At 32.0% G+C, this 16,097-nt stretch overlaps 3 protein-coding genes across 7 annotated transcripts; 1 reads left to right on the top strand and 2 right to left on the bottom strand.

Moving 5' to 3' along the window:
* Nucleotides 1-111: 111 nt before the first annotated feature.
* On the top strand, nucleotides 112-7,334 carry LOC126863836 (transcription elongation factor SPT6). 2 transcript variants are annotated; one of them, XM_050614430.1, is made up of 10 exons: nucleotides 112-299; nucleotides 431-515; nucleotides 656-852; nucleotides 936-1,052; nucleotides 1,150-1,167; nucleotides 1,269-4,726; nucleotides 4,832-5,348; nucleotides 5,429-5,669; nucleotides 5,736-6,186; nucleotides 6,290-7,334. In XM_050614430.1, the coding sequence occupies exons 1-10, from the start codon at nucleotides 261-263 to the stop codon at nucleotides 6,486-6,488; spliced, it is 5,322 nt and encodes a 1,773-aa protein (XP_050470387.1). In that variant the 5' UTR covers nucleotides 112-260; the 3' UTR covers nucleotides 6,489-7,334. The 2 variants fall into 2 exon arrangements, with proteins under 2 accessions (XP_050470387.1, XP_050470388.1); XM_050614431.1 differs by lacking the exon at nucleotides 1,150-1,167.
* On the bottom strand, nucleotides 7,206-12,015 carry LOC126863841 (uncharacterized). Of its 4 annotated transcripts, none has more exons than XM_050614463.1 (12): nucleotides 11,811-12,015; nucleotides 11,105-11,742; nucleotides 10,913-11,025; nucleotides 8,919-10,833; nucleotides 8,721-8,851; nucleotides 8,544-8,633; nucleotides 8,353-8,439; nucleotides 8,098-8,264; nucleotides 7,850-8,020; nucleotides 7,704-7,778; nucleotides 7,511-7,622; nucleotides 7,206-7,441 (listed from the first exon to the last, which is right to left on the bottom strand). In XM_050614463.1, exons 1-11 carry the CDS (start codon nucleotides 11,826-11,828, stop codon nucleotides 7,512-7,514), a joined length of 3,516 nt encoding a protein of 1,171 aa, XP_050470420.1. In that variant the 5' UTR covers nucleotides 11,829-12,015; the 3' UTR covers nucleotides 7,206-7,441; nucleotide 7,511. The 4 variants fall into 4 exon arrangements, 3 of the variants coding, with proteins under 3 accessions (XP_050470420.1, XP_050470419.1, XP_050470421.1); XM_050614462.1 differs by having other exon boundaries at nucleotides 7,516-7,622; XR_007688990.1 differs by lacking the exon at nucleotides 7,206-7,441 and having other exon boundaries at nucleotides 7,590-7,622; nucleotides 7,704-7,781.
* Nucleotides 12,016-12,166: 151 nt separating this feature from the next.
* Nucleotides 12,167-16,049, bottom strand: LOC126863887 (uncharacterized). The gene is made up of 7 exons (XM_050614572.1): nucleotides 15,901-16,049; nucleotides 15,307-15,518; nucleotides 15,038-15,239; nucleotides 14,851-14,948; nucleotides 14,618-14,754; nucleotides 14,214-14,549; nucleotides 12,167-14,136 (listed from the first exon to the last, which is right to left on the bottom strand). The coding sequence occupies exons 2-7, from the start codon at nucleotides 15,352-15,354 to the stop codon at nucleotides 13,791-13,793; spliced, it is 1,167 nt and encodes a 388-aa protein (XP_050470529.1). The 5' UTR covers nucleotides 15,355-15,518; nucleotides 15,901-16,049; the 3' UTR covers nucleotides 12,167-13,790.
* Between the last annotated feature and the right edge of the window lie 48 nt (nucleotides 16,050-16,097).

The raw sequence follows: 16,097 nt of genomic DNA, 5'->3' as shown, positions 1-16,097 counted from the left end.
TGGAACTAAATAGGTTCTTATATATAATAACATAGAACAACTTCAGCACTTAGCCGCGTGGGTGCAGCACCTGTACTGCAGAACAAGTAGAACAGTGGGTGTGAGCATTCTCATTTCCTCACTGTTCTTGCACCTAGTTGGGTCTAATGTTCAACATTCAGTTCTTGTTCTTGTCTCATCCGTAAACGCTCTGTTGTTCCACGTCGGTGAAGACGAACAAAGACTCCCGTCAATTGAGACGCCAAACTTTGTTTCACAAAATGGCTGATTTTTTACATTCAGAAGCAGAAGAAAGCGAGGTATTTATATCGTTGAGTTTATTATCATTATTTATATAATGCTGTTATAATGATATCATATGTATATCTATATGTATATTCTTTAATCGTTTGAAACTTCTGTCACTAATCGATTTTTTATTAAAATTTAGGAGGAGAAGGAATTAGACGATAATGAGAAAAAGAAACTGAAGAAAATAAAAGCTATGGAAGAAAGTGATGAAGAAGAAGAGGAAGGTGAGGATAGAATAATACATTCCAAGGTTCATACATCATAATTTTTTTTTAAATTTTTATGCATCTAAATACAGTAATATTTCATTTATTTTATTCTATAATTAGTGAATGACCATAATATGCTTATCATTTATTTACAGATGATGAGGATCGTTTACGGGAGGAACTTAAGGATCTCATTGACGACAACCCTATAGAAGAAAGTGAGGGAGATGATAGTGATGCTTCTGGAGTATCTCAAAAACGTAAAAAAAGTGATGATGAGGACTTTGACGATCGTTTAGAAGATGAAGATTATGACTTGATAGAAGAAAATTTAGGAGTCAAAGTTGAAAGAGTAAGTGCAAATTGATGCATTTATTTAAAGTATGTAAACTTATATATGAAGTACAAATGAAGTGATATACTTCTTTACTTTAGAAACGTTTTAAACGCCTCCGAAGGATACAAGATGAGGAATCAGAGGAGGAACAGGAAAAGGAGGCAGACGATGATAGAGATGCTATTGCAAACGAACTTTTCGAAGGTTCTGGCGATGTAAGTTATATTACTATTAAAATATCCTAGTCCAAAATCTGTACTTCTTTCTATTACATACCCAATATTTTTGCGCTTATTTCTATCTTTACATCAGGAAAGGGAGATTGCTATGGTATGTAAAAATGGACATAAAAATACCTTTGAAGAAAAATTGTTTCATTTATTCTGTATCTATTCTTTTTCGTTTCATTCCCCATTTTTATTATGTGTTAGGAAGATGAAAGGCGGAGCGAACGTAGTCACAGACCTGAAGTCGACACATTTGACGAGGAAGGAAGTGAAGGAGAATACACAGACGCTGATGATTTTATTGTTGACGATGATGGTAGACCAATTGCCGAGAAACGCAAAAAGAAAAAGCCAATATTTTCTGATGCAGCTTTGCAAGAAGCACAAGACATTTTTGGTGTTGATTTTGATTATGATGAATTTGGTAAATACGGCGAAGAGGACTATGAGGAGGAAGAAGAGGAAGAAGAGGAAGAAGAAGAAGATGAATACATGGACGATGAAGACGCCGAGAGACCGCGAAGGCCGAAAAAACAGTTGAAAAAGAAAACTACGAGAAAAAGTATTTTCGAAATTTACGAACCAAGCGAACTTAAACGCGGTCATTTTACCGATATGGATAATGAAATACGGAACACAGATATACCGGAGAGAATGCAACTTCGTACTGTTCCTGTTACACCAGTTGCAGAGGGTTCTGATGAACTAGACTTAGAGGCAGAGTGGATCTATAAACAGGCGTTCTGTCGACCAACTATTTCAATTCAAGATGCACACCTAAACGCTGAGGCTAAAGAAAGAGCTCGGAAAGGGCCTCAAACGATCGGTAAAATTAAAAAAGCTTTAGACTTTATGCGAAATCAACAATTCGAAGTACCTTTCATATCGTTTTATAGAAAGGAATATGTCCTACCGGAACTAAACATTAACGATCTCTGGAAAGTGTACAAATTTGACGCCAAGTGGTGTCAACTTCGTCAGAGAAAAGAAAATTTATTAAAATTATTTGATAAAATGCGAAATTATCAGTTAGATGAAATTATGAAAAATCCTGATGCTCCATTACCAGATAACGTACGATTGATTAAAGATGACGACATAGAACGATTGAAAAATGTGCAAACCAGCGAGGAACTAAATGACGTTTATCACCACTTCATGTTATATTATAGTCATGAGATACCAGCAATGCAGGAAGCTGCTCGTCAGAAGGAGAAAGAAGCACGGAAAGAAGCAAAGATTCAAAAACGAAAACAACAAATTGCGGATGCCGAGGAAAACGGAGAAGATCCTCTGCCGGAAGAGGAGGCGGATGTAGAGGAAGAAGAGGAAACAGATGAAACATTAAAACAGGCTGTTCGGACTGGTCCATATTCTATTTGCAGGCGGGCCGGCCTCGATAACCTCGCAAAAAAGTTCGGTCTCACTCCCGAACATTTTGCCGAAAATTTACGAGACAATTATCAGCGACACGAAGTAGATCAGGAGCCAACGGAACCTTTAACCATTGCTAATGAATACTGTAGTCAAATACTTAGTAGTTCGGAAGAAGTACTAAAAGCTGCTCAATTAATGGTAGCTATTCAATTAGCACGTGAACCTTTGGTAAGGAAGTGTGTCCGAGAAATGTACATGGAAAGAGCAAAGATATCTGTAAAACCTACAAAAAAAGGAATCAAAGAGATCGACGAAAACCATCCAGTTTATGGGATGAAGTATTTGAAGGATAAGCCAGTGCGAGATCTGGTTGGAGATCAGTTCCTAAATTTGGTTATAGCCGAAGAAGATAAATTAATTACGATAACATTGAGTGATAGTATCGAAGGGAATACTAGTAACAACTACGTTGACGAAATGAAACAACTTTACTACCGAGACGAGTTTAGTAAAAATGTCCAGGATTGGAACGCATTGAGAGTTGGGAGTGTTGAAATGGCACTTACACGTATTGTTTTACCGAGTCTAAAGAAAGAGCTAAAAGCAAATCTTATTGCAGAAGCTAAAGAATGCGTAATGAGAGCATGTGGTCGTAAAATGTACAATTGGATTAAAGTTGCTCCTTATACCTGTGAATTTCCAGAGGAAGAAGATGAGGAATGGGATACTAGTAAAGGACTTCGGGTAATGGGTTTAGCTTATGTCCCAGAATACTCTCAAGCCGCATTCACTTGTCTAATCGCACCGGATGGGGAATGTACAGATTATTTGAGATTGCCACACATAATGAAACGAAAGAATAGTTACCGAGAGGACGAGAAAGCCATGAAAGAAGCCGACTTGTTAGCAATTCGAAATTTTATAGCAACAAAAAAGCCGCATGTTGTAGTTATAGGTGGTGAATCAAGAGAGGCAATGATGATCGCGGCTGATATTAAAGAATGTATCGCGAACCTAGTAGAAGAAGAACAATTCCCAAACATTAAGATAGAAATTTGTGACAATGAATTGGCTAAAATTTACTCGAACAGTAATAAAGGTGTATCCGAATTTCGGGATTATCCGGAATTATTGCGACAGGCTATCTCATTGGGCAGAAGAATGCAAGATCCCTTGGTGGAATTTTCTCAATTATGCACCGCTGACGAAGAAATTTTATGTTTAAAGTATCACAACTTGCAAGATCAATTGCCGAAAGATGAACTTTTGGATAATTTATATTTAGAATTCGTGAATCGTGTAAACGAAGTTGGTGTTGATGTGAATAAGGCGGTACAACAAGCTTATTGCGGGAATTTAGTTCAATTTGTGTGTGGTTTGGGGCCAAGGAAAGGACAGGCATTGATCAAAATGTTGAAACAAACCAATCAAAGGTTGGAAAATAGAACTCAGCTTGTAACTTCTTGTCACATGGGACCTAAGGTTTTTATTAACTGTGCGGGTTTTATCAAGATAGATACAAACAGTTTAGGAGACAGCACCGAAGCATATGTCGAAGTCCTTGATGGGTCTCGAGTACATCCCGAAACATATGAATGGGCGAGAAAAATGGCAGTCGACGCTTTAGAATACGACGACGAAGATGCTAATCCAGCCGGAGCACTGGAAGAGATTCTCGAATCTCCTGAAAGACTGAAAGATCTTGATTTGGACGCGTTCGCGGAAGAACTTGAAAGACAAGGTTTTGGCAATAAATGTGTCACTTTATATGATATCAGAGCAGAATTAAATTGCAGATATAAAGATTTACGTGTACCATATCAGTCACTGAGCGCAGAAAGGTTGTTCGATATTCTAACGAAGGAAACCCCGGAAACATTTTACGTAGGGAAATTAGTCTTGGCCACAGTAATAGGGATAAGCCACAGAAAACCGCAAGGTGATCAATTGGATCAAGCCAATCCCGTAAGAAACGACGAAACTGGATTGTGGCAATGTCCATTCTGTTTGAAAAATGATTTTCCGGAATTATCCGAAGTATGGAATCATTTTGACGCCGGAGCTTGCCCCGGCAAAGCTACTGGCGTGAGATTAAGATTAGATAATGGAATATCTGGTTATATTCATATAAAAAATTTATCTGACAGACACGTTGCGAATCCTGAAGAGAGAGTAAACATAGGACAAATAATACATTGTCGGATAATAAAGATTGAAGTGGAGCGATTCAGCGTCGAATGTACAAGTAAAAGTAGCGACCTCGCGGATAAAAATCACGAATGGAGGTACGTAAATGTGTCCGTATGCGCGAACGCACGTGCGTGCGTGTATATGTGCGTGCGTTTGTTTTAAAATGTTATTTTCTCTAATTATTTTAATCTTACTTTTAGACCACAAAGAGATCCGTTTTATGACACAGAAGCAGAACAAAGAGATGCGAAAGTCGAAGAAGATGCCAAGAAAGCGAAGCAACGGCAGACATATGTGAAACGCGTAATCGTGCATCCTTCTTTTCACAACATCAGTTTTGCAGAAGCTGAAAAGTTAATGCAGACTATGAAGCAAGGGGAAGCAATAGTTAGACCGAGCAGTAAAGGTGCTGATCATTTAACTGTCACATGGAAAGTTACTGATGAGATTTATCAGCATATCGATGTTAGAGAGGAGGGAAAAGAAAATGCCTTTTCTCTCGGTCAAAGCTTGTGGATTGGAAACGAAGAATTCGAGGATTTGGATGAAATTATTGCGAGACATGTTAATCCTATGGCTGCATATGCTTCGGAATTATTGGACTTTAAATATTATAAACCAGCTGTAGAAGGCATTAAGGATAAAGCGGAAGAGATATTAAAAGAACAAAAGAAGGAAAATCCTGGAGGAATTCCGTATATAATATCTGCTGCAAAGGTTAGTAAGATTCGTTTTCAAATATGTTCGGACGTGCAATAAGATTCGAACATTTCGTGTACGTTTTTGCATTGTTTCAGAACTATCCTGGAAAGTTTTTACTGTCTTATCTTCCGCGAACTCGATGTCGTCACGAATATGTAACAGTATCACCAGAAGGATTTAGATTCAGAGGGCAAATGTTTGGTAGAGTGAGCGACTTGTTCCGATGGTTCAAAGAACACTTTCGTGATCCGGTACCTGGACAATCTACTCCTAGTACTCCACGTGGAGCAATGACATCTAGAACACCTTATCATACAACGCCAGGAGCAGTGAGTGGTACGTATTTCAACTTTCATCAATTTTTCGAAATTGTTTGACATCAACATTATTGTAATATTATAGGAATGAATCAAGAAGCCATACAAAGAGTGGCGCAAAATCTTCCGCATCATATGTTACATTCTTTATCGCAAGTGGCGAATCAGACTCCTCATCATTATCCACCACACACACCAGGAACTGCGAATGCCGCTGGTTATGGTGGAGTTCATACTTATCCTAATACTCCATACACACCTTCGGGACAAACACCTTTTATGACACCATATCAAACGCCACATCATACTCCACATCATCATGGTCAACCAACTCCAAGATATGGGCAACAAACACCTAATCATCAGCAAGGTCCTTTCATTCATCCACCTCCACCTTCAGGGATAACTTCTACAGGACATCACAGATCAACACCATCGCATAGACCTACGCCTCCAATGTCAACACCAGGCGATCCTATGGATTGGAAAAAAGCAGCAGAAGCATGGGCACGATTAAAAAGTGGACCACGTGTGTCGTAAGTATTTGTCTCTTCTTTTTGCATTTCTTTTGACTTATATAATTTTTTTATGCGTTTCTTTCTTTTATTTAAATTCTTTCCCTCCCCGCCTTTTTTTTAGTACCTCTACTCCAAGATATGAAGAATCTAGGAGAACTCCACGAAATTACGAAGAATCGGTTGGAAGAACAACGCCGCGAAATAGAACTTCGAATCGGACACCTTCTTATAAATCTCCTCGAGGTACACCACACACTAATTCAAGTCCTCGAAGTATGTCTCTTAGTGGAGATGGTACTCCTTTATATGATGAAAGTTAACAGGTTCGCTTATACAAAATATATCATACTTTCCGATTATATCATATCATGTGATATAAAAAGAAAGATCTTGATAGAAGTTGTAAAAGAATCACGACCTATATCTCATTCAAAATGCTCTTAACGTTGAGCATTAAAAGTACTGTATAAAACCATTTACCGAGCCCAGTTATTAACTTTAACAGCATTTTCTTTTACGTTCATATATTTAAATAAACAATAAAACATATATATATATGTATCGCATATGTGTGTACGTGTGCGTGCATACACACGATACATATAATATATGTATATATATATTATATATGTATATATATGTTATATTATTAAACTACATACTCGATTGTCTTTAAAAAATATATATATTTATTTATACATATATATACATATATATATATATATATATATATATTGAGTGCAATGTAAAAAGTAAAACCTTGAATTTTTTCTTATATTTTTATTTAGCATATATTAATTCATATAAAAGTTATATATTTTTATTTGAATTTTAATTTTATTGATGCTGGATTATTGTACAGTTCTTATGTTTTTAACTTAGAAATGCAGCATGTTTCTTACATACTTTATACAATTGTTAAATTACACCATTAAACAATAAACTCAATTTTATCTTGTAAGTTTACTTAATTTTTCTAGTAAGTAGTAGTGCATATAATATCCTCTTTCAATTGAAACAAAAATAAACAACATATATCAGCAAACGAACAATAGTCATATATCTGTTTTTTTATTTAAAAATGTAACAAAACACTTACACTATATTAGTCATAACTGTAAAACGTGCGTATAAATAAAATTTTTTCAACGTCGTATTGCTTTATACATGAGAGACTTGATCATCTGATAATATGTCGTTTTTACCTGCAACATCTTGATAATACGTATATACTACATCACGATATTTTCCAGCTGATGGCTGATTTCCAAGACTGAATAAATATACGGTATCAATACTACTGAATGTAAGATCACAAAATTGATATTATAACTGTAAATACCTTACATTTGTTTAGGAAGAGTGCTAAGTGACGTATTCGGTTCGATATCTTTTCTCGCGTTTGATCTTGTTTTTGTCGGTTTCGTTGTAACAAGATTTATGCGAGATTCATGCTACGAAAATAATGTAATTACATACTTGGTAATTTTATAAAATGTATTGATAAATATAAATGTCATTGAAGAATCACTTACCAAATTTTCAACATTTATGGATTCTACATCGTCTTTACTTATTATATTTCCGGAATTAAATGTCATTTTCTGATTCTACTAAAGTAAAGAAAAAGATTAGAAACCTATAGAAAGAGAAAGACAAAGAATTAAATAAGTGATATTACCTCATATGCGGGAATATTTTTATCATCACTGGAAACGCTTGATTCTGATACTTCTTGCAAAGCTTTTCTCTTACTTCTTGTTACAATCCTTGTGGGTCTGTTGTGTCCGACTAATTTTGTATTATTTTTAGTGGGTTTAACCAATTTCTCTGGTGAAATTGTAGGTACATTCTACGATAATAAATTTAGCACTTTCTTGTAAAGTTCAGCACATTATAACGATTACATTAATTAATTATAGTTGTTACCTGTGCCAATATGTTTAATTGTTTGTTTTTGCTGCTATCACTTCTGTTTTTCCTCTTTTTTATGTCGTTGCTTTTAGCAGAAGACTTACGAGGAGAAACTATTAGAGAGTTTTGAGAAGTACCAGGATTATATACTGGGTTGTTGTCTTTTAGAACAATGCGCTCTCCTGAAAATGGTAAAGGCTCAAAAATAATCATGTCACGTATGATATGTATCATTTTATAGATAAGAAAAAATAAATCTTTATTTCTTACCTCTCCAATAACTTAATGGAGGTATTATTCTTCTACCTTTTGAACTCACACCAACATTTATAATGTGTACCGAATCGGTAATATCAGCTTAAACACAAATAATTTCTCTATTTAGAATTTGAAATAGATACATACTTCCAATATCATTGATTACTTATTGTTATTATTATTATTATTTATCACGAGCTTACCATTTTCTAATGATTTCCATATTTCACAAAACTGTTCTATATTGGTGGGGCAACCATAACGACACTGGTTCACCAACTCTTTAGGTACAACTACATAAAATAGAATAATATCGTTAATATATAAAATATAATTATAAATATTTTAATGTTATTAAATATTATATTTCAAGTTCTAACCATGTTTCGTATCATTTAAGTCACCAATTAATTGATAAAATTCATGATGAATTGTCTCGACCAATTTTTGTGATACTCGGCGAAATATTATATCCGTTTTAAACTTCCTATGTATGATGTGGCCAACTTCGCTACATAAATATAATGATGTGTTTTATACCAAATTAATAATGTGCATTATACAATTTAATTACTTACTTTAATAATTTTCCCTCAAAAATTAAATGTAATCCTGATTTGGATAAAATGTTCGGTGTCCAAGCAGATAATAATTTCGGTTTACAATTATTCATAAATTTATTATCTCTAGAAACTTTTAAATTATCCTGTAATGACTTTTTCAAAATAATAGGATCGACATTACTCGATTGAATGTTACTACATTCTTCAGAATATTGCGTACTATCAGATAATAAATTTGAGTTCGTTATTGAAATAGCATTAGATTTCATAGGAGACCTTTTCTTTGTCAAATTTCTATTTTTAACTTTTTCATTTAAATCTTTAACGGCCTTATTTTCGTCCTTAATTACATTTACCTTTGGATCTTGTAAGAAACGTAATTGTGTATTTCTAATTTCTATATCAATAGGAACTGAGCTAATTACAACAGGCTTCGTCATTTCAGTCATGGTATTTTTTGGATGTAATAATAATTCTTCATATTGTTGACAGGATGAATGATTTTGATATTGATCGTTCTTATGTCTGCTTTCCTGTAAGTAAGAATTCGTTTGCGTCATTGTATTATTGCATTTTTTAGCCATAGTAAACTCAGGATCTGTCTGTTCAGGATCAGGATTGTCTGTTGTATTTTTATTAGAATATTGCAAATAGTTGATAGGTTTATTAATAACTGTTGAATTCTGTTGTACAGAATGTTTCTGGATTTCCTGTGTATCTTCGATTTTCGTAAAATCATTTGGTTTTCCCCATTGTTCTCTTCCCATGATATCAGATTTCACATATTTATCTACATCATTTTGAATATTTGAGCTTATATATCCCTTTACCTTTAAATGAGCCCTCTCGTCTTCTATAATACTGATACTAGAATCATTAAAATCTGTAACATTTTCTTTTTCAGACCTTATTGTTTTTATATAGCTCCCATTATTGTTATCTGACATAATTGATGGTGCGTTTGAAATATGTTGTTTTTCTATGGCATCATGGTTTTGATACATTGTTTTTTTTCGTATTCTACGTTTACAAGGCTTCAGTAATATGTCTTTCTGTCGTATTATTCGATTTATCGGTATCCTTGGAACCCCTACATAAATTTCATTTTCACTATCGGAAGTACTGATATCATTATTTTTACTCATTTCCGCAAAAGTTCTCTTTCTTCGTAATGAATTGTTATGATTTGCAACTGTACTATTTACAGAACGTTGCAGTGAAATTGATTCAGATTCTACCCAATTTTGAGACTTATCATTTATCCCATTATATCGTTCTTCCACTACATGTTTATCTCCTTTCAATTTTGAATTTTCAATATTAGATCCATTATATTTAACTGTCCCGTATGATACAACATAATTTAAGCAATCAAATATTTCAATAATTTTACCCACACACTCTTCATCACAATTTTTATCTGTTAAGTTGTTTACAATAACGTTCAATTTATCCTTCAAACTGTTCACTGTAGTTTTAGTGCAATTCAAATTTATATTTTCTTTATCATTACCATATTGATTTTTTAAAGATTGAATGCTGACTTCTCTGTAAGGCGAGTTCTTAATTGTATCAGATAAACATGTTTGTGTGAATGAATCACTTTTTTGACAGCTACGTGAATTGAGATTTTGTTTTTCCTTTGTCTGCAAAATATTATATGTACAGTCAAGATTAACTGATGCTTCAGATGCATAGAATTCTTCAAAAGGCATCAAATTTGATCTTTTATTCTTAGGGCTTTTTGAATTGAAAAATGTGATATCTGTTATTTCACTTCTTAAATCATCATCACTATCTGTAATGGGAGTAGGCCAACGAAAAGTTGCACTACATCCTTGCTGTACAAATGTTCTCCAAATTTGATAAACATTTTCCCAATCATCAGGAAATCCACTATAAAATTTACCTCGAACATAATCTGGTAATTCTAAATATAAAGAAATAATATACAATATATACAAAACATAAACATGTGCACACATACATAAATACTATAAGATATTTACCATACTCATCATCAACAATATTTCCTTGCAAGTGATACAAATGTTTAAAAACGGATACTATCTTAGTACTTGTTAATCTTCTTACAATAGGCTTACTCTGAGCAACCTTCCCACTAACATAATAAAATCGATAGTAAATAAATATTAAAAAGCAAATAAATTAAAACTCTCAGTATATATTGCATATCTTACCACTCAATTTTTCCTTTAATAACCAACTCATTTTGTTCATTTAACATAACTTTCCATTTTGTAAACATTCTAACATTTTTATTTTCAAAATTATCACAACTAATTTGTGAGGGAATAAAGCTGTCAATATAGTTTCCATCGTTACTAGAAAATCTGTGATTTCCTTTTTTCTTAGGTGATTCAATGTCAATATCAGAGGAATTACTTCTAATTCGTGGTAAAGATTTTGCATTAGGAGATGTTAAGCTGTTTAATTTCTTTTTGATACAAAAATGATTATTAAAGTTGGGTGGTGGCATCATAAGACGATCTTTTAAACAGTCATTTTCTTCTCGAAACTTCTTAACGCTAGATGTAGCAATCATTTTGTGATTACTATTAATGCCTTTCTTTTTCAACAGTATATTCCTCAAATTATTGCTTGAAGAAACAACTTCACTATCAATTTTGGAAACTTGTAAAGATGGAATATTAGTAGTAGAGTCAAATGGATCTGCATTAATGCTTGAAATACTAGGGGATGTAAGTAATGGCCATGATACATCTTCAGTTCTGTTTTCCTGTCTAAGTGAAGCTAATTTTAAAGTTCGTTCTAATTTTTTGTATCTTTCTTCCATTTGAAAATCGGCAAAGTTTACCTATAGCAATATAAATTTTAAATTTATAAAAAATGTAATTTTCATTACAATATTTAGAATATACTTACCTCAGTCATGTGTGTCATTTAAAAATTTCAATTAGTTATTCACATATACATATGTATATATTTAAAGTTTATTGTTTTTAATTAATTTTTCTTCTGTTCTTTAAAATTTTGTTATCTTACACTTTCATACCATCTGAGATACACAAACACAATGTAGTTATAATATAGTTCCTATATATTTATTAAGTATTTAGCATAAGGATTTCAATTGATGTTCATCTCAGATGTCTTAACATTGTAATCAACTAATAAATATCGAGAGATACAAATTAAAATGATACACCTACTGTTTAAATTCTAAGACATCAAATCTACGTATATTTAATTTTTTATTTTATTTTATTTTATTATTATTATTTTTCTTTTTTTTTTTTTTTTTGGTTATATCTAAACCAACCAACATTCGCGCGTAATTTCAAGATTTTCTACCAATTCAAATATAATGCACAACTCACAACGCACAACACAACCGTTTTCATTTCTCAGTGGTTCTCAAATAGATTTATGATACATATAAATACAATTACAGTTATATAACTATGGTACGATCAGAGATGAGTTCTTCCAGAGACGACCATTTCTGCTACGACCAACGTTTAATTCATTTTCATCTTTATACGTTATATAGTATGAAAAATAAAAAAATCTTTTAATATTTTGTATTATATTTGTTTCAATAGTCAAGATACTATTAACGAGAATAACTAAATACATTTTTTTTAAAATGTATCATTTCAATTGATATAGAAAGGTTCAAAATTTAATAATAATTACGTTTGTAGAAATAAATCTTTATATAGATGTGTTATTATACCTCTTATTAGATTTTATTTTAAATTATACAGTTCTGCATAATTAAACAGTAACTATCGTCCATACAATTTACATCTCGATTATCTTGGTTAACTATCCAATATCAAGTCATAACCATAAAAATTGCCATACCTGATAGATTCTAATACGAAGAGCTATTGCGCGGCAAATATAAGTATCGTTGTTTTAAAGAATAATTCTCTATTATGACAACAGCTAATAACTGATTAATTTTTACATTTTTAGTATATATATGGATATCTTTGTATCTTTTAAAATATTTCTTTTATATGTTTAATGATATTAATTATTCTTATTAAAATTTAGTGAAAAATACAAAAAGAGGTTTCAGGTGAAGGAGAGAATAAATAAAACAAAAACTGACATTTAATTATTTTTTTACAATCTTACTAAATAAATAAACATTACAGGACAGTTTTCATGTTTACATCACTTACATTTTATTAAATGTTGTCAAATTATTTAAAAAATATAACAAAAAATAATCACTGAATCATTCAATTATATGTTAAGTCTCAATTTTATATAAATAATACTAGAAAAGAAAATTATATATGTACACAATACTGAAATATCATACGTGTACATTAAGTGTAAGGTTTTATCATTCAAAGCTTGAGAACATAGCATTGCACAAATATCGATTGTAACATTTTCATTGTTATTTGTATTATTACTATTACTATTATTGTAACTATTATTATTATTCATTTTCATATTCTTTCTAATCATCATTGTGATCATATTTTCTGTCGGAGAGAAATATATTGTCACTTTTCTGATTAAAAATGGTACAGTCATATATTTTTCTATTTATTTTGTAACAGCAGAAATAATCGTACAAGCTAATACTTTTGTATCCATTAAGCACGAATATTTTGTTTTTATATTAGTAGTCTATAATGAGTAAAATTTGACTAGATTTTTACATTAAAGATTGCGTAATTTTAATTTGATATTACGACTATCCTACTCCAAGCTGTATGCATATAACTAATACTATCTTATTAAAGCAGATATAAGAAAACGTAGATTGTTCTTTTATTAACAAATATACCGTTGTTAGAGTCTTTCGTAATTGTTCGTATATAGGTAAAGAATAGGAAGTCTGCTACATAACTAGTATATTAACAGACTACTTTTGTTTTATGATTTACCACCCGCAGAATTATCAGCTTCGCTAGATCCTTCTGCTGAATCTGGAAATTCTTTTTGATGACTTTTAGAACTCCTATCCTTGTAATCTCGTCGATGATGATGATGGTGATGATGGTGATGATTTTCACTATCTCTACGATCTTTTTGTGAAATGTTTCCTCTATATTTTCGATTACTCTCATCGCGATAATAATTACGATGACCACGAGATCGATAACATAGAGATTCAAACATCATCGTATCTAATTTTATATTGCCATTTTGAAGTTGTGGTAACATAGTCGAATCCATCTCCGTCTGATGGTCTGATTTATTGTGTCGATTTCTTCCGTTCCTGCAATATGGTACTATAAATAAACTGTAAAATATATATATGTTGAAATAGTAATAAACATTTTAAGTCCTCATTACCTAAATGACTTGTGATGCCAGTAGCTCTGTAATGGTGGAAATATATGAGGAGTTTGTTCTTGTATAGTGCTCGTAGGTGAGCCGCGACTATGATGACTATTATTACTGTCACGAGATCGAGCTCCTTTATTACCATTCATATTTGGTGATGTTGCTTTCAATGTTGCAATTTGTTCTCTCTGTTCCTCATTTTGTTTGCGTAATCGTTTTATCGCTGCTTCTGTGCCTTCAAAGCATGCAATTAAATGTGCTCGAGGGGAATGAAGTCCTACTTGAATTCCTACATCTATCATTGACTTCTTATTTATCTTTTGTTCTTCTATTGAACTCAACTTTCTGCAATGAACAAAATTATTTTTATAATTTATAATTAAGTACTTCCGATAATTATTGCAACTACTAACTTTTTCTGCTCTTCAATAATTTCAGAAAAATACTGATTTTCTGTTCTAAGTACTTGTAAAGATATTTTGGTATCTTGTAAATCTTTCTCCAAAAGTTCCACTTGTAATGGTGTAACATTCACACATACTGGGCTACCCTGTAAAAGAGAATTTCTAATTAAAGTTCCTGATATCACACATGAGCATATACGCGTATACATCTACATGAAACACGTCAAGACTGTAAAGCATACCTTTGGTTTCACAAACCCACTTCCATTATCTTCAGGAGAAGAAGGACTGCTAGGTACATAAGTAGATCCTTTTGAGAATACTAATTGAAACTGTAAATCTACACATAATTACGAAGTATTAGGGATTTATTTATCCATGGAGAAACAAACATATTATTGATAAAGAATGTTATGATTTACTGCTTACCTCTATTTTTTTGACGTAATGATTCTACTTCTTGGTGTAAAGCCACCAAAGTTGCTTGATGTTGTTCTTGTAAAAATTTCATATTTTGTTCCAGTTGAGCTATTCTATCAATATTTATAGTTTGATGTCTTATACTTTGATTCAATCCTTCATTCCTATCTGTTAATGTTACTATATCTCTCTCTGATGGTGATTTCTTTCCCTAAAAGTAATATGTATATTATTTAGATGAATATTTATGTTTTAAATAAAATATAACTGATACTTACTTGAGGAAACGGTACAGTTGATAATTTAACTAATACTGTAGATGCCATTTTGAAAAAATGTATGTTTACTTGATATATAAGGACATAAATATTAGCAAATTCAATGACATATAAAATTTTTTGCACACACGCACAAACAAAAATCACAGAGATATAAATTACTTTCTTATTTAGAAAAAGCTTTTCTTAGATGTATATCATGTTTTGGAAATCTGAAAAGGTATTACACTATAATTTGAAACAATTCAAATAAAACATCATCTGATATAAAAAATAGAAGAAACATTGAAATATAAAATATTCATATAATGAAATACACTGTTTAAAATGTTTAAATGACTATTAATTTGAAAATTTAATATGTTTTAAAATGCAAATACAGCAATATCGTTTTGTTTCTTAACAGAAAAGTAACATATCGTTTTTCGTTACCATTAAGATCATTCCATAATATTAAATTGTTATTCGGCATATTTTATCATTGTAAAAATATAAGTATTACAAAATGATATGTGACAAGTACAGAAAATAAAAAGAAATAAAAATAAATTAAATCTGCAGAAAGAATGAAGAAATTGTCTTCTTATACATTACCAAATCAGATTTAAATTTCCAGACGTTTTGCGTAATAATAGGCGAAAAATCGACAACATGCAAGTAATCGGGAGCCTGGTGGATTGTGATTCTGCGCCTGAATTTCCTGACGTCACGTCGAACTAACTAAGGATTGGTTAACGGTTTAGCAACAATTTTGCGGTCACTTACAATAAACTGTTAAGAGAAATTTAGTC

This window comes from Bombus huntii, chromosome 3, assembly GCF_024542735.1.
Source record: "Bombus huntii isolate Logan2020A chromosome 3, iyBomHunt1.1, whole genome shotgun sequence".
Lineage (NCBI taxonomy): Eukaryota > Metazoa > Arthropoda > Insecta > Hymenoptera > Apidae > Bombus > Bombus huntii.
The sequence above is the reverse complement of the archived record's forward strand: the minus strand, read 5'-3'. Positions and strand labels throughout refer to the sequence as shown.

Excerpts from the sequence above, each read along its gene's own strand:
- LOC126863836 (XM_050614430.1), top strand. The coding sequence starts at position 261 with ATGGCTGATTTTTTACATTCAGAAGCAGAAGAAAGCGAG. Across the intron at positions 4,727-4,831 it reads GATAAAAATCACGAATGGAG|ACCACAAAGAGATCCGTTTT; the intron begins GTACGTAAATGT and ends TCTTACTTTTAG. Across the intron at positions 6,187-6,289 it reads AAAAGTGGACCACGTGTGTC|TACCTCTACTCCAAGATATG; the intron begins GTAAGTATTTGT and ends CCTTTTTTTTAG.
- LOC126863841 (XM_050614462.1), bottom strand. Across the intron at positions 8,852-8,918 it reads TTTGAGGGAAAATTATTAAA|CGAAGTTGGCCACATCATAC; the intron begins GTAAGTAATTAA and ends ATATTTATGTAG. Across the intron at positions 7,442-7,515 it reads AGCACTCTTCCTAAACAAAT|TCTTGGAAATCAGCCATCAG; the intron begins GTAAGGTATTTA and ends ATATTTATTCAG.
- LOC126863887 (XM_050614572.1), bottom strand. The coding sequence starts at position 15,354 with ATGGCATCTACAGTATTAGTTAAATTATCAACTGTACCGTTTCCTCAA. Across the intron at positions 15,240-15,306 it reads CAACTGTACCGTTTCCTCAA|GGAAAGAAATCACCATCAGA; the intron begins GTAAGTATCAGT and ends TATTACTTTTAG. Across the intron at positions 14,550-14,617 it reads ATTATTGAAGAGCAGAAAAA|AAAGTTGAGTTCAATAGAAG; the intron begins GTTAGTAGTTGC and ends TGTTCATTGCAG.